At 38.7% G+C, this 24,744-nt stretch overlaps 3 protein-coding genes across 3 annotated transcripts; 2 read left to right on the top strand and 1 right to left on the bottom strand.

The window, feature by feature from the left end:
• Positions 1-837: 837 nt before the first annotated feature.
• ube2g1a (ubiquitin-conjugating enzyme E2G 1a (UBC7 homolog, yeast)) lies at positions 838-7,490 on the top strand. Its single transcript, XM_044042748.1, has 6 exons — positions 838-1,057; positions 2,801-2,903; positions 3,029-3,126; positions 3,721-3,899; positions 4,160-4,277; positions 6,261-7,490. Exons 1-5 carry the CDS (start codon positions 1,012-1,014, stop codon positions 4,244-4,246), a joined length of 513 nt encoding a protein of 170 aa, XP_043898683.1. The 5' UTR covers positions 838-1,011; the 3' UTR covers positions 4,247-4,277; positions 6,261-7,490.
• Positions 7,491-9,414: 1,924 nt separating this feature from the next.
• On the top strand, positions 9,415-21,980 carry ankfy1 (ankyrin repeat and FYVE domain containing 1). Its single transcript, XM_044042201.1, has 25 exons — positions 9,415-9,474; positions 11,270-11,477; positions 12,276-12,394; positions 12,726-12,861; positions 13,001-13,124; positions 13,881-14,030; positions 14,146-14,311; positions 14,726-14,930; positions 15,043-15,111; positions 15,405-15,607; positions 15,700-15,797; positions 16,149-16,350; positions 16,469-16,567; positions 16,668-16,821; positions 16,920-17,088; positions 17,199-17,317; positions 17,555-17,711; positions 18,132-18,332; positions 18,453-18,629; positions 18,722-18,869; positions 19,382-19,472; positions 19,734-19,858; positions 19,954-20,100; positions 20,179-20,269; positions 20,919-21,980. The coding sequence occupies exons 1-25, from the start codon at positions 9,465-9,467 to the stop codon at positions 21,049-21,051; spliced, it is 3,501 nt and encodes a 1,166-aa protein (XP_043898136.1). The 5' UTR covers positions 9,415-9,464; the 3' UTR covers positions 21,052-21,980.
• LOC122779649 (neuferricin) lies at positions 21,152-24,538 on the bottom strand. Its single transcript, XM_044042202.1, has 4 exons — positions 24,141-24,538; positions 23,285-23,425; positions 22,425-22,611; positions 21,152-22,293 (listed from the first exon to the last, which is right to left on the bottom strand). Exons 1-4 carry the CDS (start codon positions 24,391-24,393, stop codon positions 22,119-22,121), a joined length of 756 nt encoding a protein of 251 aa, XP_043898137.1. The 5' UTR covers positions 24,394-24,538; the 3' UTR covers positions 21,152-22,118.
• Between the last annotated feature and the right edge of the window lie 206 nt (positions 24,539-24,744).

Below are 24,744 nucleotides of genomic sequence, written 5' to 3'. Positions count from 1 at the left end.
GCTGACACCAGAATTTATAAACAGCTGCAGTTCTGTGAGACTCCCCTTGAATAATTTTTCTAGATTTTGCTGACGCCTGTGAATGCTCATGTGTGTCTTTATCGAGCCTCATCAAGAACATTAACCCAAGACAAAATATCCTGAATTTGCACAATGCAATGTGTAGATCATCAGATGCATGATCCCAGCCAGGTGCTGCCTCTTAATGGGACCCAGAAGTGCCACAAGCTGGACCATGATATCTGCACATAACACAGTTAAAGATGGAGGAACTTCCATTTCCAATTTTCTCTGTGCCAATATTGCCAATGCCAAAATTCCCTGTTCATGGCTGCAAAGCTAAAATGCCATTAATGATCCTTTGTTACGATCATCATATGTATCTTTAAATCTGTCAATTAGTTAGTTAGTTGGCATCAGTGTGTCCAATCTAGGGTTTCTATTGTGTGGTTATAATCCAACTTCACCATTAAGGTTAGTTGGAGTGCAATGTTAGATTGAAGATATGAATACTCTTTCAAATAGCACAATTGTTGTATACTTTAACTAATAGGTGAGACAGCTGTTACAAAGTAAAAAGACCACAAACATCAAAGGACAATTTAATTTGTTTATTTATAATATTAATTGATATCATTAATAATTGATATCAACATTAACATGTGTTAATATAAAGGTTGTAGGAGATGCATTTCAAATTGTTTTATTTAAATATTTAAATATTTTCATTTTGGGGATGGAATTTGTTGCAGTATGTTTAATCTCTAGAATTCTGTAGTTGAGGGTATATCCAGAAGATGGCAGTGCCTCATCAGTCAGGACGTCTGCTGCAGTAAAAGCACAACGAAGAAGAGGCCGCAGCAGCAGTTGCAGGAAAGGCGACGAAGAAGAAGAATGACAATAATGTCGAACGGAAAATAGATTGGCCGGAGTCTGTGTAACGAACGTTAAAATAACCCGTTTACCTCGAAGTATTGCCATCGAACATAGCTGCATTCTAATCGCTAAAGTATGACAGAGCCTCAGTCAGCGCTGTTACTCAGGAGACAGCTTGCAGGTAATACATTCTTGGTGGTAGCTGATGCTGGCTGCCGAGCTGACGATGTACCCTACCTTTAGCTGTGATTCAAATAGTGCTAGCGCAAACTGTTTTCTTCCACCCTCCACACTTACGGTAAGCTCCCGTGTCAGATAAACCGCGTGGGAACAGTGGGAGCAGATATTGTGAGGTACATTCCTCTTTTGATAAGAAATGGAATGTGGCGTGTCCGGTGGCACTTAGACTTGAGTTTCGACTTAGCATGCCGATTTCAGTTTGAGCCGCTGTCAGAAGTCCCAACGTCAATCCATTATTGTGCTAGCCTGAAACAGCTAGCCTAACGCTAGCCCCGAACTGGTTCGATGTGTTTACATATATGTTAAACGACATAACAAATAGCGTTTTGCATTTGTCACGTATGATTTTGTCCTCTACGGCCTTTGCAGTTGTTATTATATACATAAATCCCACGAGCATTTCATTAGATGACGAATGTTTTGGTTAAACACATTGAGCCCTTATTCTATATAGCTAACTCAGACTGAAGGCTAAAGTTAACGGTGCTGTTGTTAGCTTCAATACGACAAGTTAACAAGCTAATGTTAACCTCTGTTCATTTTAAAAGAGTCAGCCGCGAATTAAATATAGATACTCCAATTTTAACCACGTTCTAAAAGCGTCTGAGCGGAACAGACGTCGAATAAGGTTTTTGGGGTTGTAGTCCTAATTTCAGATCATAGGTGAGATTGTTAGAGTACAATCTGACGCCGTGTTCACTCCCACGTATTCAACAACACATATTTTTTATGACATCTGATTGAAAAGAGAAAGCTATCATATTGTCAGGAGGTATAAAGCACACATAGTCCTTCATTTCCTTGTCATACACACATTTATATTTGCAGAGGATGTTGAGGTTATTATTTTAACAGTAGTTTTATCTTCAGCACTCACTTGAAACAATTATAATATGTGCATAAAGTCATAATGTCACCTAGCATATCAAACATCTTGAGAACTATTCATATATTCAAATAGAGAAAACGTTAAAACCCTCCACCAAGACTGCTCCGTTTCCCACAGTGTCAATACATGCAATAGGTGAACTGCATCTTGATCACCACCAAAATGTAATCATTCCTCCTTGAGCCATAACCTACATCCCCAGAAGTTCATGGAAGTCCATGCCCATTTTTTGTATTACTGGCAAAAACACAACATAACCTCTTTGGAGGAGGCAATAATTAAAAACCGTGACAGAGCACAAACCCTTGCCAAAGCTGGCCAATAAAGACACAATTGAATATGTTCTTATCTTCTCAACTAGATTCCCTGTTAAAGTAAATGTTGATTATCTGAAGAATTTAGAAATACAGTTGCAAAAATGCTAACTGCTGGTGAAATTGTTCTGTATCTTGCAAGTTTGTATGTACATGATTTAAGAATGCTTTCACCTCTTGGCAAATTGTCAAGATCTCTTATATGTATTCTTTTATTTTCGTTACACAAATCTTGTAACTTGGTAGTCATCGACGGTTCAATGATTCTGTTGACGTATTTGTATTATTTTAATGTCACTTAATAATTGATAAAGGTATTTCAGTATTTAATATCTTTATATAATGAATATTCCAAGATAAAATCATGAATTGTATTACTAGTTGGCCCTCGATAATCATGTGAAGTCAATACAAAAACCAGTGGTATGATGATATGAAATATTGTCAGTTAGACTTGCTATGTATTTGTTTTCACAACTAGAGCTGAACAAAAACCCAGTTGAGGGATTCTCAGCAGGCCTGATTGAGGATGATGATCTCTACAGATGGGAAGTTCTCATCATTGGTCCTCCAGATACGTTGTAGTAAGTCTGTTATTACCTGTCATTATATTTGTTCTTTATTTCTCTGTTATGAAGAATTTACAGTACTTTTGTTACAGTGTTTACCTAATATATTGGATTTTCTCTTCGATCTTTTCTGTTCACAGTGAAGGTGGTGTGTTCAAAGCTCATCTGACATTTCCCAAAGATTACCCTCTCAGGCCACCTAAAATGAAATTTATCACAGATATTTGGCACCCGAATGGTAGGTACACAATTTCCACACAGTCAGTGAGGGTTGCCTTTAGTAGTCAGCCCTTTTGAAGAAGGTGCAGTTTTCATCTGTTCCAAAGTGATCATGTTATTTTGGTGCCTGATTAAAAGCAGTGCATGTTTGCCTTATGCAGTGTAATTTATTGAATTAGGTCATTATGTTCAACTGCTTTTATTGAAACGGTGAGGGGAATACTTTACTACTATGAGGTTAGTAAGAGTCTTACAGAGTCTACTTCAAACATTTCTAGTACAAGCAGGTACAAAACCATCCATGTAATGTAAGCTCAATACTGGAATTGCAACCAAGGGTGCTCCAGCTACATGTCTAATGCAGGTGGAAGTGAATATGTTAAATAGGCCCTTCAGGTCTCTTAATTTGCACTAGTAGGGAGACTTGTTTTGTTGTTTTAAGACCAAGGCATCCTTTGACAAACCTCTTACAGACTGCTCAAACATGACAATCGTAATACTTTAAATAAAAAAATAAACTGTCTCTAAAACTTAAATGTCCTTGATGACATTATGCATAAATTCAAAATTTCAGTTTCATTAAATTGTATTATCATGTTTTTTTTCCTCCCAGTTGACAAGAATGGAGATGTATGTATTTCTATTTTGCACGAGCCCGGTGAGGACAAGTATGGTTATGAGAAACCAGAGGAGCGTTGGCTGCCTATCCACACAGTGGAAACCATCATGATAAGTGTAATTTCTATGTTGGCTGATCCAAATGGAGACTCACCGGCTAACGTGGATGCTGCAGTAAGTTCATATGTAAAAAAATAAAAATGTATGTTTATCCCAGTATCACATTTCTGCAAAATCGAAGAATTTTCTTGGTTTTGATGGCATTAAAATGTAAATGTATGATGAACTACATGGTTTTGACTATTTACGACAGTACAATAATATATTTTTCTTTAAGTAAACCAATATATAATTATTGTAGTGAGCTATGATATTCTTTACACATGGTTCACATACTCTCGCAACTTGTTTTTACCCTTTTTTCCTCTCTGCAGAAAGAGTGGAGGGAGGACAGAAATGGTGCATTCAAAAGGAAAGTTGCCCGCTGTGTACGGAAAAGCCAAGAGACTGCGTTTGAGTGATGTTAGCAAGAATCTAGCTTCATGTTTCAGGGCAAGTATTGTCAATTTCTTTTAGTTCATGAATCTTGAACTGTTAAGATATACTTTCATGTTGGTCCAGCTAAATATAAAAGGAAGTGTTTAATGTCAATATAAACTTACACTACTTCGAGTAGGTTCTAGTGTTTGGTTTTTGCCAAGATCACATTTAAGTTTGCTGTCTAGTTTGGTCATTTGCAGCTAAGAGGCATGTGATACTGTACTGTACAACGGCTCAAGTGTGAAATATTTAAAGACATGGCCATAGAGACTGACAAGTCACAAAACCCCATCTGAAATCTGAATCTGTGAAGACTTTAGCTAACCCATCCAATTAGAGATGAGGTTAAGGACAAAGAGAGATACTGCATCAAAAAACGTGGCAATTAATCTTTATCAGGGACAATGCAGTGAGACATAGTGGACATAAAGTGCATCTGATACAGCACAAAGAGTATAGCAATTTACTAGTTTGCAACTCCCATCCCTGGCTGGGAAATAAATAGTATCACATGTACAGTAAAAATGACAGATAACACTGTAACAGTAACACTAAAATAAAGGCTCAGTGGTCAGTTGGTAGGCATGAAACTGAGCTGAACTGTTGGTCCAGTTTCACTCTGCATGCGTGTGTAGTGCATGATGGAAGCCGTGCTGATCTGCTGCCTCTTGGGCTCATCTGTCGTTCACACCAGGTGCATGTCTCCTGTTCTTCTACCACAAAACGTCCACACAGCTTCTGCTATGTTTTAGCTAGAGTTTGCCTTTGAAAATCTTTGAAAAAAATACTTTTAAATACTCCTCTCTACTCTATCTCGTGGAAAATAGATGAGAAGTCAAAACTCAGGCAGCCAGTGTTGTTTAATAAAAAAGAGAGGTGTGCTGCAGCCTTGAAGTGCTGCACACACTAATCCAGTTTGAAACCGGCCTTGCATGTGTTTTTGTGACTAGACTGAGGCTCCTCCTGTTGACAAATGGTGTTGTGAGTGAGTGACTGAGTGTACATTTTACTCTGTTGCTTGACATTGTGTCACTTCACATTCAGAGTCACAAGAGTCGTGCACTGAATATATATTAACTGAATATTTTCAGTTAATGTGCCGGCAAACACAAAACCTCTGGCCGGTTCTTTCAGTCGCCAGTTTACATGATATCATCCTGATTGGTGTTGTTTGTTCTTTTTCAGTAATACTGCAGTTTATACTGTACATCATCTCCTTCTACTCACGGGTCAAAGGTTGGGGAGGAAATTTTGCCGCAGAACACAAAGTCCAGTCCATATAAGTGTATACATGCAGAAGTAATCTGACTTATAGAATTATCTAGGTATGTTAGTCTAACTAAGAGTAGTTCGATTTTATTCAAATTGTTTACATTACACTCAGAAACCTATTGTCTTCGCTGGACTAAAATCAAACTTTTAACATGCATGTCAACGTGTGAGAATATGTTTTGGTCTGACAGTTGAAGTTGACTGCATAGCCAAATGTTAGTCAAAAGAAATGGCAGCTGTCACTGTACGCAGCTTTTAAAATGTTTGTGGTTGCATCATAGCTTTCAACTTGCTGTACCTGTGCTTTCAATGTATTTCTTCACCTGTTTCGTAAATATGGATATGCACATTTTCAATAAAAAGATTTATTACTACTACGTTAGAGTCAGATCAGCTGCTTCTCCAACTCCATAAAGTAAGTCTCATAAGTTCAAAGAACACCTGAAACTGTTTGAAATGTTCACATAAACTGCCTGACCTGTTAAAAGCTGGCAGGTGTTGTTATTATTGCGTTCATCCATTGTGTTTTAGATTTTTCTGTAGCTGTTCTTTTTTTTATTTATTGGTTAGTGTATATGGTCTGTTTATGAATATTGTAAACCTTTTTTTTGACCTTTTAACTAACAATCTAATTATCTAAAGTTTTTCTGATATTAATATACATGTAATGACATGTGTTGTTCAACTTTTTGATTCTTTTTTCTGTTCTCTTTTTTCCTACAGGTCTTAATTGAAAATCAAGATGGCACTGTTTCCTGAACTCTTCCACCCACCGGGCTTAATTGCCTTTGTTTTGGCAGGAACAGAATGGCTATTGTAGGCTACAGCTGAACATAATGATGACTACCAAGGCTGAGAAAACACCAAGCAAGTGCCAACTCCAAATAAGTAAAACAAACCCAGAAGATGATAAAACATTTTTCAAGTCTATGAACTGCTCCAACTTTCAGGAAGATATTGTAAAGACATGTATATAGCACAGACTAAACTGGATAATATATAAGCTCCCTTTCCATCCATGAAGACTAGACCAAATGGATAGCGCTGGTTCACATAGAATTTTATCCACTCTCCCTCTCTCCACTCCAGCATGCATTAGTTCTCTTCAGATTGTTTTATCAGAATGTCTTAAATGGAGAATCGTGATCCTGTTGGACGGATGTCACCTGTGAAGAAGAGATGATTCAAGTAAGACATACATAATGTGACTGATGAAGGTTTTTTTTTCCGTCGTAGTTTACAAAGCTGTTCTCTCAACAATGTACCTGAATCATTTAGTTTGTCCTCGTCTCTTGTAAGTCTTACCATCTTGACCAGTTGACTTGAGAAAGGCATACAAGGCACACCTTACATACCTTTATGTGCATGCTAAATTTTGTTTATCTTTTTCAAAAGTGCCTCCTAATAAAATGCTTGGCCACTTCACCCTGCATTGAACAAGTGTTAATAATGTGGAAAAAGAGGGAGACATTGTGTACCTACACTATGTTGGATTTTACTGATTAGCCAGTACACAAGATATCATGGATTGGTAACATTTTGGTGTAGCAATAATCCCCCTAGTATGAAGTTTCCCCTGTTAATTTTTCATATCCTGATAAAATTTGAGGTCCTCCTCTTTAATATTCTGTTATTTTAGCAGCCTCTCTTTTCCTTATCTGTGTTGTCCTTGGTAAGAATTGTTATGCATGCGTTAGGTTATTTTTTTTTTTTGCTTTGTATTTTGCGGAGTGTTTCTGGGATTACTTTGAGGGGTTGTGTATACAGTATGCTTGCCCATTTTGTTTTATCATGCCCTGCCCTGACCCACAGTCTCATGATTATTCTGCTTACTGAACTATAGCAGTTTGGCCTAATGTACAAAGACAAAATACTGGTGTATATTTTTCATGTTATGAAACCTGTTACCTGTAGTGAGATCTTCTAAAACATGACTTGTTTTTTTTTCCAATATTTACTTGTGTTTTTAATTTCAGTTAGGTTTTTGGTACAACATAAATTTCACATTTCTTGTGGCAAACCCAGCAGAAACTTTTCATGAACGCAACACAAAAAGAAAATATCTATATTTGACGTGGTTTAGTGTTTAAAAGGTATCAGGGTATGTTTAAAATTGTTAAGTTATGTAGAAGGTGAAGAAAACACAAATTTGTGTTAATGTCATTATCTGATTCCTCAGTAGGATTCATCTTAAAATTATGTTTTGATTTAATGTTTGCCAAATTAGTTTATAAATGTTTACATTTAGACACAATTAGAATACATTTTCCTCTTCTCATAAACTCTGCCAGTCACCAATTCTACTACAACTACTCATTGTGAAGATGAACTCATATTATCAAAGAAATGTAAATCAGACTATATATTTCCCCATTTACCATAAACATCATTATAATCAACTTTAAATAAAAACACTTCCAGCCAAATATTTAGAATGTAAAATATGTAATGACTTGTATGTAAAATGAAAACAAATGATTTGTAATCATAATAGTGGTCATTGTAATCTTTTTTAATGACAATTTACACAACCAAAATTTTTTTTTATTCATTGTTTATTTATATAATATATAATGTGAAAAAACATTTTTTTTTGGGTTAGCGTTAATGATGACGAGCCACTATTAATATTGTTTATCTTGTTTACTGATGGCTCTTCACAAGCACATCACTATTAACTTAGAAAATGTGATAATGTTTCTTATTGCACAATCTGAATCCCATGTGATCTTATTTATCTTCTTTTATTAAGTGACTAATTTTTAGTACTCCAAAATTAAAATAACTGTGCTTTGTATTCAGAAGCAGGGCCATCTGAAAATAACAATCAATGAGTTATACAGTATTTGCATTATGTACTTAAGCACTTGTTAAGCAGAGAAAGTGGAGGATTTTAGCATCATCATATCATAGAAACACCTTGAAATTAGCAAAAAACATCAACGTAATGAAACTATCAACGGTTACTGCAGTTGCTGATGGGCTTTTAATCCAATTTTATTTTCAAGGAACAGACGTGTAAAGTTCAACACCTTAATTTTACAACAAACTTCTGCATACTCCGGGAGATCTTTAATGAGAGTATCAGGTAAGTAAGATGGGTTTCTTTTTAATAAAACAATGACTCATTTATTGTTTTTGAATTGTTTTGTATCGGTGGATCCCCTTTCTGCTGTGTGCAGGTTTTACCTTTCACATAATATTTCTGAACAGGACATTCACTGGGAGCACCTGAAGGCAACACAAGTTAACAACCTTTTTTTTTTTTTTTTGCCAATTTGTACATACATTTTTAATACAGTTTATTTACAGCCATAACCAAAGGCCCACTATTCCACAAAGCTCAAAAATGTGAGTTAAAAGAGGAAATGAGAATCAGGAGGACGCAAAGTCTGTCCTTCAAACCTATCATTTGAATCACAATTTATCATAAATACTCTTTGACATATCAAGATATCAATTTTTATCATCTTGGGTGGCACCAAACCTAAGTGTGGATATGTCTCTAGTTTCCTTTCCAAGTGTCTTGGGAATTGTTTTTGAAAGTTTAAATTAAATAAACAACCTAACTGCAGAAAAATAAACAAATCCATTTGTATAATATGGAGGGTTAGTCATGTATAATAATTAGTAACACTTTATTATTATTATGTGGGCACATCTTTTGTTATTTAATGTAATCAAGACATTTTATCTATTTTTTTCATGCCGGGTAGTGTATTCCATTGTATTAAATAACTGCAAAAATCTATTCACTGATATAAACAAACTGTGGTTTAAATACATTAATGCTATATCTATTTCGTCCACGAACAGCAGTTGATATTGGGATGAACTATGTCTTTGAACGCAGCACTACTGCCGACTATCTGTCTCTCCGTCATATCGCGATAGAAAGACTCCTCCTCGGAGCTAACGCTGAGCAACATGGCGGAAGGTATGAGATTGATTTTTTTGGACTATCTGGTACACTCGTATATTCGTTGAACTGTCGGACTAATTCAACCAGTGTGTCGGCTGGTTAATATCCGGTGTAATGTCTGAGGTTAAATTTACAAAATACTATGACAGCCTTCTTGTCACACTTAGCCTACCTACTGTCTAAGCTCTACCGTTAGCTGTCGCCGAAATGCTAGCTGGATTTTAGAGTTAGCCGAACTGGACATTAGAGGATGTGGGTCGACTGGACTGTCTGTGGTGAACTATTTGTATTTGCGAACATAGGTTTATTACACGAGGGGGGTTAAAATCCTAATGTCATTACTCGCTTAAAATGTTGATATCAGTGTTTAGCTATATGCCATAGTCAAGATGGGCATTAAAGTGTCTTCACTGTGTTGCAATAATTTCAACACAAGTCAACACTTATTTAACAAATCAAATCAAATTGCTGTGCTGCCTTGAGGATATTTAATGTCATAAAGGCTTTATGTGTCAGCGCTGATAGATATAATTTGTGACAGGGATGGTGCTAGGTGTCACTGCCTGTTAGGTATCACCTTCGTCATCTATGTTTGGCCAAGACATAAGCGCTTATCTGCTGTGTGTCCCTCCTTAAATCAGCTTATTAACTTAAAATTAGAGAACAAATAGTCCAACATGTGTAGTTATTGTAAACGCAATTATCTGCATTCCTAATGTTCAGAAAGCATATTGAGATATATTAAATGATGGTCTTTTTGTTGTGTTATATTTGTAAAGCAACCAATTTGGGTTTCAGTGTTGGAAAGACCACATCATAATGCCTAGACTCAATTTCGTTAAAGTTTTGTTTTCATGTATTTTGTTGTTCTTAAATGTTGAGGGCTTGTTGTACACGCATTTGTCTCAGGAGATCCCCCTTAGCATTAATTAAATATAAATTTTACTGATGCAAGATATTAAATATGAATGCCCAGTGGCTGGTCAGTTGGTCCTAATGTGCTGCTCCAGCAATACACCCTTTCCGTCTTCCTGTGCCTGGTGGTCAGGTGGTCTTTTTCGAAACACCCCTTTTTGTTCCTTGTGACCAGTAGCTGTGTCAGTAACGGTTTACGAGGAAGGACAAAGTAATGTGCCGCCTCAGCGTTCTTTCTTCACTACAAACTTTTACTGGTTTAAAGGAAGGAAATAGGACCTACTTACACTCTGAGGACTTGTGGCTGACATGTGATGCAGTGTTGTAAGAAGAATATCTGTTGAAAGAGTAATTCTGTCTGCGAAACAGGGAAAGGTTAATCCAAACTCAAGTATTGTCATTAGATTTGACATTTGCAGGTTCTTAAAAATTTAGAGATATGGTTCCTCCAGAGAGAATCTTGAAAAACTATTGTTTTTGTGGTCACTTTGGTCACATGGGTAAACAAGAATGGAGACTATCTCCTCTTACATTTTTCAGCTTATTTCATAAACACGCAGTTTTATGCTGAATACAGGTTTCATTTTCGATTTGCCTTGCCAATTCATTTCCAGTGGGAATAATGCAGTATAAGTTAGATATTTAAAAAAAAAAGAAAAGAAAAAGATTGTAACCAAAAAACGTTGATATTAAGGCCCCATTTCAAATCCCTCTCATAACATTTATGCAATGGTCGTTGTTGTTATCTTGGGTTTGTCAAACACATCTAGGAAAACAAATTTTGTGAAATCCGTCTCTAACCTCTCTCTTAGTTAAAGTGCATCCAAGGTTCCAGTTCTGACTTATGCTTTGTATTCCTGTATTTTGGTTTGTCCTTCACCCTGGCGTGGGACAGAGGAGGTGGCCAAGCTGCAGAAGCACCTGGCCCTGCTTCGGCAGGAGTATGTGAAGATGCAGCAGAAGCTGGTGGACACAGAGAGGCGCTGTGCTGTGCTTGCTGCCCAGACCTCTGGTCAGGGTTCCTCCAGCCCTGCAGCTGCAGACACTTTCATTAGCCGTCTTCTGGAGATCGTGGCTGACCTCTATCAGCAAGAACAGTACAGGTGAGATTGATACAGTTAGAGTGGATGGGTGGACATTTTATTTTGTCCAGCAGTCCTGCAAAAGTCACAATTTTGTTGGTACAGCATATAGAAACAATGTTTAGTAAAGTTATTAGTAAAGTTCTTATTATTGTTAGGTATTCATTGAGAGAAAAATGAAGCCCTCAAATAAAAGAATACTATACATACTGTGAAACATGGAGGGTGCTCGGTTATATTTTAGGGTGTTTTGTTACTTCTGACATGGCGGGCCTGGATTCCATCTTGACATCCTGGAGAAAAACACTGCCCAGTTTCAGAAAGCTCTGTCACAGTTTATCGTTGTTCCAACAGGACAATAGTCCTAAACACACAGATAAAAGCACCAAGGAATGTCTCATAAAAATGGTGGTGATCCTTTAGGGCATCAGCGGTTCGAGTCCCTGCCAGGTCAAGGTCTAGGGTATCCAAAGTACCCAATCTACAGGAAGGCCAGATCTAGTGTACTCCTTCTGTCGGTCCCAAGCCTGGATACATTTTTATTTTTGTGAAAGGATACCAACAAATGTGTCCATGTCTGTTCTGTGTCTGCTCTGGTGTATTGTGTGATACAAATACACCTACATCTGTTAATATGCTTCTACATTGTTAAAGTTAAATTTGTTTTTCATATAACATTGTGAAAGTCTGTGACTGCATGTTCTAATCTTGTCTTGACATGTCTATACTTGAATAACCTGAACAATCTGTTTCTTTCTTAGACCTTGCATAATTTGTATTTTCATCAATGTGTTGAAGATGAATGTGTTTGTTTTGCAGTGATCTGAAAGTGAAAGTTGCCGGGGAGAATTTCAGCGCCCATAAGTTTGTGTTGGCTGCTCGCAGTGATGTTTGGAGTCTGGCTAACCTGGCCTCCACCTCTGAACTGGACCTATCTGGTGAGAAACCATGTTGGTGTGATGTCACTAAATTAACTTAAACTATTATAGACTTTTCAGTGTCCACTATTGGACACAGTTTTGCTCTGTGTAGGTTTTAACCTTTGTGCTGATTTTCCAGTCAGCAAATCAGTGTTAGTAGTGTTACATGTAAAAGTAATAAAATTATTCCAAGCAATGTCTGTGAATATTTTTGGCCCAGTGTTTTAAGTTAAAGTAAACAGTTGCTGTTATTTTGTTGTTGTATAAATGATTGTTGTTTAGTGTTTGCACAGATTAGAGATGTAACTGATCAGTTGTTGTGCATTTCTAACTTGATGTTTATTGCCAGATTGCAAGCCTGAGGTTGCCATGGCGATGTTGCGCTGGGCATACAAAGATGAGTTGGAACTTAGTGAAGATGATGCCTTTCTCATTGACCTGATGAAGCTGGCTAACCGCTTCCAGCTTCAGCTGCTTCGAGAGAGGTCAGCACAACTAGAATGCCCCTTTTGAATGCTTCACTGAAATTGTTGTCATCGACAAGATTACTGTTGCTGACTATGTTGAAAAGCAACACATGCAGCTTAATTTCCTTTAAATACATCTGCTTTCTCATTGGGACAGGTGTGAGAAGGGTGTAATGTCCTCAGTAAATGTCAGGAACTGCATTCGCTTCTACCAAACTGCAGAGGAACTAAATGCCACCACCCTGATGAACTACTGTGGGGAGATCATAGCCAGCCACTGGGTAAGACCTTTCAGATATTGATTGTGTTTGGCTAAAGTGCGTGGCACGGTCTAAAGTGCGTGGCACAAGCACATTGTTTCCATGCCGTGCAATCTTGGTACGAAGTGAGGTGCAAGACACAATGGGGTTGTATTTAATGTCTGAATTATTCATAGGTGTGCTTTGGGCATAACAACAATTCAGTTAATCAGAGATTTGTTCGTCATTACCCGTGCCTGGTGCATTGCTATTTAAATGGCAAATGTAGGAAACTGGAGAAGTGAATGCTTCTCTGCTGAGGAGATGAGTAAATGAAAAATAAAAATAAATCAGAGCTGAAAATCTGTGATTAAAAGGAATGGTTGAAGGAAGACGTTTAAATAAGTGTTAAAAAATATTGCACCATTGAGTTAAGACTATGTATTTGTTGGTCAATGGCAGTGGCTTTCTGCTGTCTTAAGATAGAAGTGTGCCAACATTGTGCCTGACCAAACCTCATTTTAAGACCAACCTACCTGTACAACATGGGAGCTGGGCATGAAAATGGCAACTGCACTGGTTGGAAACTAGCATTAGCACTTCTGCTGCAGTTTGCTGTTAGCTTGACTGTGAAACAGTCAGTCTCACTTTCTCTGTTCCAGTTGAGATTTTGTTCCTAACATTATGATATTTTGAGATTTCTATCCTTAAACAATGGGTGTCGTGTTGTTGATGTTTCTCTTCACTGGCCAGTTTTGATTTCTGTTGACATTGACCATTGACATTGTCATTAATAAGGATGATCTGAGGAAAGAGGACTTCAGCACCATGAGTGCCCAACTTCTGTACAAGATGATCAAATCTAAAACAGAATTTCCTCTCCACAAAGCCATCAAAGTTGAACGAGAAGATGTGGTCTTTCTTTATCTCATTGAGATGGACTCGCAGGTCAGTTGACAAAAGATATTCAGTTTCATCTTTTAACAATTTTTGTTTGTTTTGTATTTGTTTTTCATTATACAACAAACAGGTTTTATGTTTTTCATGTTTATTTCTCTTTCAGTTACCTGGCAAGCTGAACGAATTAGACAACAATGGTGACTTGGCATTGGACCTGGCACTCTCTCGCAAATTGGAAAGTATTGCCACTACTTTAGTTAACAACAAAGCTGATGTGGATATGGTGGACCAGAGTGGCTGGAGTCTCCTCCATAAGGCAATCCAAAGAGGTGGGGAATCACTATTTTTATGCATTTTTATAAAACATGCAAACGTCTCATTCGGCTGTCAAAGTGTTAATAAACAATGTCTATGATTGGGGTTGGGCAATATTTCTGTAACAATATTTTTCACAGTGTAATTTTCTTCAATATCAATACAACAAAGGTTCCATTAACCACAATTTATTCAGCTATCATTTAAGGGGAAAACAAAATATTTAACTTTCGGTTAATTAATGATAATATATCAATAATTATCAGTATTGACTGATATTAAATATTTTTATCATTTCATCATCTGTGAATATATAATGCAGCCCTATCTGGGATGGATCACTCTACCTCAACATTGCTGCTTTGTAAACATAAGAATCCACCAATGAGTTAATGACTGTTTATCTTTTTTTCTTTCCTACATTCCAGGTGATGAATTTGCATCCATCTTCCTGATTCGCCACTCTGCTCAGGTGAATGCTGCCACAGTAGGTGCGGTGGAAACCCCACTTCACCTGGTCTGCTCTTTCAGCCCCAAGAAACACTCTGTGGAAGTGATGAGTGGCATGGCACGAATCGCTGAGGCTCTGCTCAAAACTGGAGCCAACCCCAACATGCAGAACAGCAGGGGCAGGTGTGTTGTTGGGCACAGGCACTTTGTTTCTGAGTTTTAATGAATTGCAGAGAAGGGCAACTACATTGCAAAGCATCACAATGCTCCAACCTTCGTGTTTTGTTTTTTGTAGAACTCCCTTGCATGAATCTGTGGCATCAGGGAATGAGCCAGTGTTCAGCCAGCTACTACAATGCAAACAGTAAGTATCTGTCTTCATGTGGAATTAGTGGGTTTGTTTCTGACATGCAAAGATGCATACAGTGTGCTTGGTTTAAATTTGTCACCAGAAGCAAATCCTAGCTAGTTAATAATTAAAATAACAATTTTGAAAATGTTAGCTTCAAACTCATTCTTAAGTACACATCATGCCACCTGGGTCATATTTACCTCCAAAGATAATGCCTTCGGTAACCTGCTATAATCTCTCCATCTTGGTGATTACTGCCTTCTTTTGGATTTAATCATGCATTACCTCTCTCTCCATCCAATTAGGCTTGACCTGGAACTCAAGGACCATGAGGGCAGCACAGCTCTGTGGCTCGCCCTGCAGTATATCACTGTGTCCTCTGGCACATCAGTAAATCCATTTGAGGATGATGTACCAGTCGTGAATGGCACGTCATTTGATGAGAACAGTTTTGCAGCACAGCTCATCCAGAGAGGAAGCAACCCAGATGCACCCGACAATACCACAGGTGCTTTTTAATTAATGTCGTTACAGTAATGTCTGTCCAGATGGAATGATGCTTGTGATATTATAAAAAAATATTCTGGTTTTTTTTTGTAGGAAACTGTCTCATGCAGAGAGCAGCTGGGGCAGGCAACGAGGCAGCATCTCTTTTCCTGGCTACCCATGGAGCAAAGGTCAACCATGTCAACAAATGGGTGTGTAAAAACATAAATTCTCATGTGGTGTGCAGGAAGCATGTCAGTTTGAAAATCTGGTAGTTTCTGTGTCCCCATACGATCATTGTCATTTTAATAATGTGATGGTTGTTGATACACCCACCACCTTATTCTGAGCTTTATTGAATGGTTTGAGGCATCAAAGATGTAAACGCAGATAGGTTTTAGACTGCTCGAGATTATACTGAGCTTTTATTCAAGGGTAAATAAAATATTTTAATCCTGCGTAATTTAAAGTGTAATACTAACTTGAAGGCTAAATCATAAGATATTGGTGAAATATTTTTGTATGACAAATAAAAGTCTTATGGATCCCTGTGCCTTTTTCAGGGTGAGAGCCCGCTTCATACAGCATGTCGCTGTGGCCTTGCAAGCCTGACAGCAGAGCTGCTCCAGCAAGGGGCCAACCCCAACCTGCAGACCCAGAAAGCCATGCATGACGAAAGCAATGGTGTGGCTCTGCAGTCCCCTCTCCACATGGCCATTGCTCACAACCATCCAGATGTTGTCTCTGTCATCCTTGAGCAAAAAGGTCAGCAAATGTTTGGGGAAATTTGATCGATTTGGAGCTAAGCTGTAAACTGACAGGCCTCCACATGAGGGTCCTGTGCCAATCTCAGCTGACAATCCGTTTTTTTTTTGTCTTGCAGCCAATGCACTTCATGCTACCAACAACTTCCAGATAATACCTGACTTCAGTCTCAAAGACTCCATGGACCAGACTGTGTTGGGCCTCGCCCTCTGGACAGGTACATAGCTTAGCAACTACTGTAGTAATACTGTTGATTCTGCTTTAACAGTTTAATCTAAATTGTATATTAAACATATATTATAATTCTGCTCTTTCAGGTATGCACACCATAGCAGCTCAGTTGTTGGGCTCAGGCGCTTCTATCAACGACACTATGTCCAATGGACAAACCCTTCTTCACATGGCCATCCAGAGACAGGACAGCAAAAGTGCCCTCTTCCTTCTTGAACATCAGGCAGACATCAATGTTAGGTAATGCCAGGGTTATGCTGCAGATGTAAGGGTTATGGGTTTCACATTGTACCTGATTTTTCTGCATTGGATGTTGATATATTTTCCCTCTACACAAGGACCCAAGAGGGACAAACAGCATTACAGTTGGCCATCAGTAACCAGCTCCCCCTGGTGGTAGATGCCATTTGCACAAGAGGAGCTGATATGTCTGTAGTTGATGACAAGGGCGACCCTCCACTGTGGCTGGCTCTGGAGAATGGCCTGGAAGATATTGCCTCCACACTGGTGATACTCTATCAGCCACCAAAGCTGATTTCCACATAAACATAGACCTATGTTACCTATGTAATTTTGTTGCATTTTGAGTGTTTTCTTTTCCTGTTTGTCCCACCCAGGTCCGCCATGGCTGTGATGCGACGTGTTGGAACATAGGGCCTTCAGGATGCCAGCAGACCCTCCTGCACAGAGCTGTTGATGAGAATAATGAGGTTTCTGCCTGCTTCCTCATCCGCAGGTCTGCCAGTCCTTCTTAACAATAGTTACCAATATGTGCAGGGATTGTGAATCTTTTCGATCTGAGCATGCTATTATGCTAAGATTTTCACAAAGCTCTTCAATGCAAAATATGTCAAAAATGAGGTTATGATGAAATTAAATTAGAAGCCTGCCCAATGAGAAGTTGAGATGCTTGATGCACTGAAGTAAATGTGTCTAGGTATTATAGTCTAATATCTGTGTTGCGTGTTTGTAGTGGGTGTGATGTGAACAGCCCCAGGAAACCAGGTCCAAATGGAGAAGGAGATGAAGAAGCCCGGGATGGACAAACGCCTCTACACCTAGCAAGCAGTTGGGGGTTGGAGGAGGTGGTGCAGTGCCTTTTGGAGTTTGGAGCTAATGTTAACACACAGGTCAGTCCCATTACATCCAGAAGGTGGGTAGTGGGGTATGGGGTGTTGCATTGATCGTAGTCATATGCACTGTTCAGGGTAATCATGAAGTGTTCTGTAGAGGCTAAAATTATCAATCTTAATTTTATGCAATTCTTGTGGTCGATCATTTTTTTCCTTTTTTTTCTCGATCCAATTCAGTCTTTGTGTTTGACAGAGGACTGAAAGATGTCAGTTTTTTCTAAATGTCCCGCGATATAATAAGAAGGTTAAATAACGAACACATCAGTACTTATGCATTGTGGTATTGCTCAGAATTTCACAATCATTCCCAGAGTATACTTTTACTTTTACACTACAGAAGGAAGTGAATGAGAGATGAGTAAGTGTGTGATGTAAACATGCTGTATTTCTCACTGTTTACTCCTGTCATTTCATCAGGATGCAGAGGGCAGAGCTCCCATCCATGCTGCCATCAGCAGCCAGCACAACGTCATCATACAGCTCCTCATTTCCCATCCAGACATTCGTCTTAATATTCGTGACCGCCAAGGAACGACCCCCTTCGCCTGTGCCATGACACACAAGAACAACAAGGCTGCAGAGGCGATCCTCAAGAGGGAGCCAGGTGCTGCTGAGCAGGTGAAAGACACTAAAATGCATCTGTTTGCATCTATCTTCAGGATAATGTTGCAGTAATTATAATTATGTACATTTCCAAAATCCGATGAACTGACGATTTAAAATTCCATTTCCATCTAGGTGGACAACAAAGGGCGTAATTTTCTCCATGTGGCGGTGCAAAATTCAGACATTGAGAGTGTCCTGTTCCTCATCAGTGTCCAAGCTAATGTCAACTCCAGGGTTCAGGATGCAGCCAAACTCACACCCCTCCATCTGGCTGTCCAGGCTGGATCTGAGATCATTGTTCGCAACTTGGTAAATCCTTGTTGCTCTTCTGTACTTCGTCCATTTTAAGTGTTCATGAAAGATTTGTGCAGGTGATACTGTTTTCATATTTCTGTTTCCAGCTGCTTGCTGGAGCCAAAGTAAATGAGCTGACAAAACACAGGCAGACAGCGCTACATTTGGCTGCCCAACAGGACCTGGCCACTATTTGTTCTGTGTTGCTGGAGAATGGTGTAGACTTTGCCGCTGAGGATGAAAATGGAAATAACGGTACTATTTATAACTGTATCTATATATCTTTTAAAACAAACAGAACCAGTTGAGTCAATTTAGTCTCAATTACATTAATCTCAATTTTGACAGCTATGTGATGCAGATCATTTTGGAAACGCCACTGTATAACAATGCCTGCCATTTACTCATTGCCATTATTCAACAAATCCTGAAAGCTCAGTTTAAGTATGATGGGGCACTACACCATTTTAATGTAAATTAAAATTACATGGGCAGTAGTGTGAACAATGCTGTGGAGAAACTTTTCATTCTTTAACCCATAATTCTTTACTCCACAGTTATAATTTTTCACATTTTCTCAAGAGGAGAAACACTGCAAATATATTTATTTCTTTTTTAACACAGATGTGTGGTGACATGATATTTGTAGATATTGCGTTGTCCAAGGAGTCTTTAGCTTTAGTCTTTATACTATTCCATTTGGAGTTGCTGTATTTGTGTGGTTGATTATCCACTGTTACTCACTTTTCCCGCTGCTGTCTTTCCAGCTCTGCATCTGGCTGTGATGCAAGGCCGCCTTAATAATGTCAGAACCCTTCTCACAGAGTCCAACATTGATGCTGAGGCTTTTAATCTCAGGTAATGAAACAGTACTAATAATACCTTTTTGGAGAAATAGCCTGAAACATTACATTTGTTAAGATACAAGTTGTAGAAATGGAGCAGAAAAGGGAAAATGATGTATAAAGAATAAAACCCCTTTTTAAATATGCCAGCAAGATTAAAAACATCTGACCAAAACTAATAACCCTCTTAATAATATGACATCAACTTGTGTGTGTGTTTTGTTTTATTTATTTATTTAGTTATTTATTTAATTAAAATCTTATTTCTGCTTAGGGGTCAGTCACCAATGCATGTACTTGGCCATTATGGCAAAGAGAATGCTGCTGCCATTTTTGAGTTGTTCCTGGAGTGTATGCCGGAATACCCTCTGGACAAACCAGACAATGAAGGGAACACAGGTACTGTAGCACACTTCATTATTTCTGTCTCATGTTGTAATACCACCATTATTACACTTGTCTTTAAAATACCTGTGACTGGTATTATATTGCAGTTCTGCTCCTGGCCTACATGAAAGGAAATGCGAATCTGTGCCGTGCAATTGTGAGAGCTGGAGCACGGCTGGGCATCAATAATAATCAGGGCATCAATATTTTCAACTACCAAGTTGCAACTAAACAGTTGCTCTTCCGCCTTCTAGGTATGGTTTTACACTTACCTCACTTATCCCAATTGTGCTCATTAGGCTAGTTATCCTAATTATTTTACATTTGTTTAGACATGCTGTCCAAAGAGCCGCCTTGGTGTGATGGGTCCAACTGCTATGAATGTGCTGCCAAGTTCGGGGTTACAACGAGGAAACATCACTGGTTCATACTTTTTTTTATCTACACAAATTTAGGTTTTATTATAGCTGTAGTGTGCAGCTTTTAAATAAAAACACTGTCAAATGAGTTCACACAATGCTGAATAAGTCTATCTGCTCCGCAGGACTCTGTGTTCCTCAGTAGGGCGGTGTTTAGGTCTAGCGACATTCCCACATTGCACATGGGGAGTGATTTGTTTTATGTCACAACACAACAGTACCTTTGTGCAAGTAAAGCGAAGTGGCTGCAAACATGAGGGTTGCGGGGCCCTGGTGCCAATCCCACCTGACAGGGCGAAAGGCAGGGTTACACTCTGGACAGGTCACTCTCACACCCATGGTCAGAGTGTCCAATTATTCTCTGTATGATTTTGGACTGTGGGAGGAAAAGTCATGAAAAGTTTCAGAAGTGAATTCTACTGCTTAAAAACCAGTTAAGCTATTTGACAAGATAAATGCTTCTTGTCCCCGCCTGTGTGCTGCTTGACAGAGCCTGTCAGATGGATGCAACATATGTTATATAATTACTGTTTATGAAGACCAAACAGGCAGAATTATAACAACAACAAAGTTACGCGTTGCAGCTTTATTGTTTACCCTTTGTGTCATGTTTTATAATTAATCCTCGGTCTCTCCTTTTGTTTTAACTCCAGCCGCCACTGTGGGCGCCTCTTGTGTCACAAGTGCTCTATAAAGGAGATCCCCATCATCAAGTTCGACTTGAACAAGCCTGTGAGAGTGTGCGACATCTGCTTTGACGTATTAACTCTGGGTGGGGTATCGTAATGCAGTGGCCTGGATCTCCCCCAACCTTTGACAGTGGCCAAGCCAGGATCAACTTGACACGGATAATCAGGCACACCAGGACATACAAACAAGAGATCCCTGGACAGTAATGGACCATTGCCTTTATACTATTACAGTATGAGAAACTAATAACATTCTAGAGGGACATTTCAAATAGAAAGTGAAACATTCGTCTTTTTTGTTTCGGTTTCGATCAAAGTGTCTTTGAGTGGATAAAAGAAGCTCCTCCCGCTTGGTGACAGCCAGTTAGCCAAAATATGTGGAAATGTTCAGTTTTAATCACAGCAAATTGGAAGATTCTGACTAAAGTTTTTTTTCATGACAACAACCTTCCCATAATCCTCCTCTTCAGATAAATAATAGCCTATTATGCCTGTGAATGTCGATTTGTAGTCTTAAAGTATCATGGTCATAATCGAAAATCATTTGTTTGAAAATCACTCACTAAATATTACATTCCATTTTTGACCTGCCAGGTCGTCATCGGAAGAGTGTAGAGCCCACGATGTTGCCTCAAGTCAACTTGTTTTCTTGACCCATGATGATTAACGCTTTTGATTTCTTAGCCTAACAGGTGCACTTTATCAACATCACATGACATTTCCGATCATTGGGTAGAATGTGGAGAAGAGGGAGCGTCGGGCGGTGGGGCCTCTTTAAGTATTGTTAAATTGTACAGATAAATGTGTGATATTTTTGACCACTACAACTGTTTTGTACTTCAATGCAGTTTGTGCTTGTCATTGTGACAAACCTAAATCTTGCCTCTGTTAATCTTTTATGCACATTGTTTAATCTTTTATGCACATTGTATTGTATCTGTATGCTCAGATATCTAGCCTGTCTCTTTCTGGTGTATCCTTTTAGAGAAAGGGACGACAACTTTACATAAAGGTCATCAAAAACAAGTCAATTGAATTTGAATTTCTTCCTTCCAACTCTTATTATGGGATTTTCCATAGGAGAAGTCCCTGTGTTTTCTTGAGGTTTGTGCTACAGAATAGCAGGCCATGAATATGTCCTTTTTTTCCAGGCTGGCTCAAAGACTAATACTCTCCAACAGGGCATGAATCAGCATGCGGAGGGCAGCCTTCATATTCCTGCAGGTGGGGGTTTTTCTCTGCTGCTGTCAGATCCTCAACACAGACACAACGGGCACTAGTGGATCCTGTAGAGTAGAGCTTCCGAGGGACACCTGTCCAGTCTCTCACCACTCCACCACTGAAAAGGAAAGAAACTCTCAGTCCTGATGGATACCAATAAGTAATACCTGCTCTAATACAGGTATGCAATGCATCAATACATCACTGTAGGCTTATTTTGATTTGATGAGTTTCAGAGCTTTTCCACACCTCTTAGTTGAGCACCAGACTCTTCCTCCTCTGGAAGAGCTCCACTCTGAATTGCAGGTCGGAAAGCGAACCTTCTCAGCCTCAGACTGGGCCTTTATTTGGTGGCCTTCAGCCAATGACGCTTCTACCTGCAACAAGGCCTCTGTTGGCTGTCCAGTGTTGCTATAGAATCGGCCATTTAACACACCTGGAATTCGAGATGGGAGGATTTTTATTTGTTATTTAAGATGATGGAAATTTGTTGACCGGGAATAGCTAGACCAAAAAAATGGAAAACTGGTCAAGCTGAGTATGAGCACCATCTAGTGGACTCAAACATCAAACATAACATTTTATGCTAATCCACAAAAGGTTTAATGTTAGTTTAAAAAATTACATGCAAAAAAAAGCTCAATAGCGAAAATATTGCAATATTTCACTGTTTTGATTTTAACTACACCCCTACTATATGTACTGTATATACTGATTATTGGACTAAACTTGTACTGTGTATATGATATTATGTATATACTCTCGTAATTATTATTATTACAGGCTTATTTATTGATTGTTATCACTTTCCTTTTTTCCTTTTAACCTGTTTTGTATTCTGTACTTGGCGACTGTAACTCCAGAATTTTCCTCATGGGGATCAATAATACATTTCCATTTTTATCTCTGACAATAACTTGACACATATGACAGGACTGTGGTTCAGGTTAAGGCCTTAATGTCATACTGTGGAGTAATTCACAGTATTACAACCATGTGAACATTCCTAAACTTACAATATGCTTGAAAGTTAACAGCTCAGTGAATTGATGATAGCAATAAAAACAAACCATTGAATTAAAAGAAGCTGGTGTACAAAGGTCACATACCTACACTCTGGTAATCCCTCTGATAAAAGGCCAGCCAGTCATACAAGGCCACCAGCTGCAGAGGAGAGAGACTGGACACATCATCAGTCTGGCCACTCTCTGTGAAGTCTCCAGTGACAAAGGCCAGAGAAGCATCTTTGCCTGAAAATACAAATACATATGATACAATTATTTTTTTTAGTCAGGATCAACATTTCATATATCCACAGTTCCATTCATACACACAATACTCATTTCAGATGTCACTGCTTCATTCTTCCTCACTTTTTCAAACATGTGTTTAGTGTTTGTCATGTCAGATGTCTTCATTTCAATCATCCATGTATATTCGATTGTAAATGCAATGTGAATTTTGGATGACTATCCGTAATTATTTTAGGAATTTTTTAAAATCTAAGCCAATTTTTTTACATAATCGATCAATTAGTTGATTCTATTCTCAATTAAATGAGTAATCGTTTGGTCCAGAAAATGTATTGTTTTGCCCACAAATATTTTTTTATGATGGTATATTTTGTAATGGCATCCATGAAATGTGCATGTGGTATAGAGAATATTTGATGATTTTACATTTGTAGATATGTATGTATAGTTTTAAGTTAATCAAAAATAAATGTCTGTGGCGTTTGATAAGCACTGATTGATAATGAGGGCTTATGTACATGTGATGAGGGTGGGGAGGGATGGTGAAGGGCCCCAATAAGCTTCTTTGCCAGGGGCCCCTCTGAGTCTAGCATCACCTAACAGCACAATAGACATGCACATTGCTCTCTTTCTCTCTGGTTTATTAGTTTCATTGTTTCAATATGTACACAGTTCTACTGATGGAGCTACCACATAAGATGTATGGAATCACCTGCCATGAAGTGATAAGCACCGCCTGGTCCGTAGTGCTTGTTTCCCTTGTGTACATCAAACACCTGTCCCAGTAAAGCCAGGTAAAGTCCTCTGCTGCCTTCCTCTCCGTCGTACAGGGACAGTTCATGTCTGCTCAGGATCCTCTTCGGCTCCTGAGTTCGTTCATTCTCCAGTTTCACGAACCACTCGCGAGGAATGAACAACGCTGCCAGCGACACGGCGAAAAACGCCACCAACACAGGACCGAGCATGCTGTTTATTCAGTCGACTGTGTGGTCCGTTTATTTACATCATCTCGCACCCATTAAACTAAGAGTCAAATACTCACTCTTAAAGCTCATATACCGGGACAAAAACAGCTAGCGCTTCCGTGAACGGAACACACTGCGCACGCGCACAGTACACACGCCCGTCAAAGAAAATGAGGCATGGGGGTGTTTATTTTGAAATATTAAATCGTACTGTCAAGGCAAATTGACTTATTTGATGCTTTTAAATATGTATTAACTTGAAATAATTAACAATTGCAATGACGATAAGAATGATATTTGTAAAGCATTTTGATGAACAAATGTTACAAAATGCAGTCCAATCAATCCTGG

This window comes from Solea senegalensis, linkage group LG13 (assembly GCF_019176455.1).
Source record: "Solea senegalensis isolate Sse05_10M linkage group LG13, IFAPA_SoseM_1, whole genome shotgun sequence".
Classification (NCBI taxonomy): Eukaryota; Metazoa; Chordata; class Actinopteri; order Pleuronectiformes; family Soleidae; genus Solea; species Solea senegalensis.
This window is presented reverse-complemented; position numbering and strand designations above follow the sequence as displayed.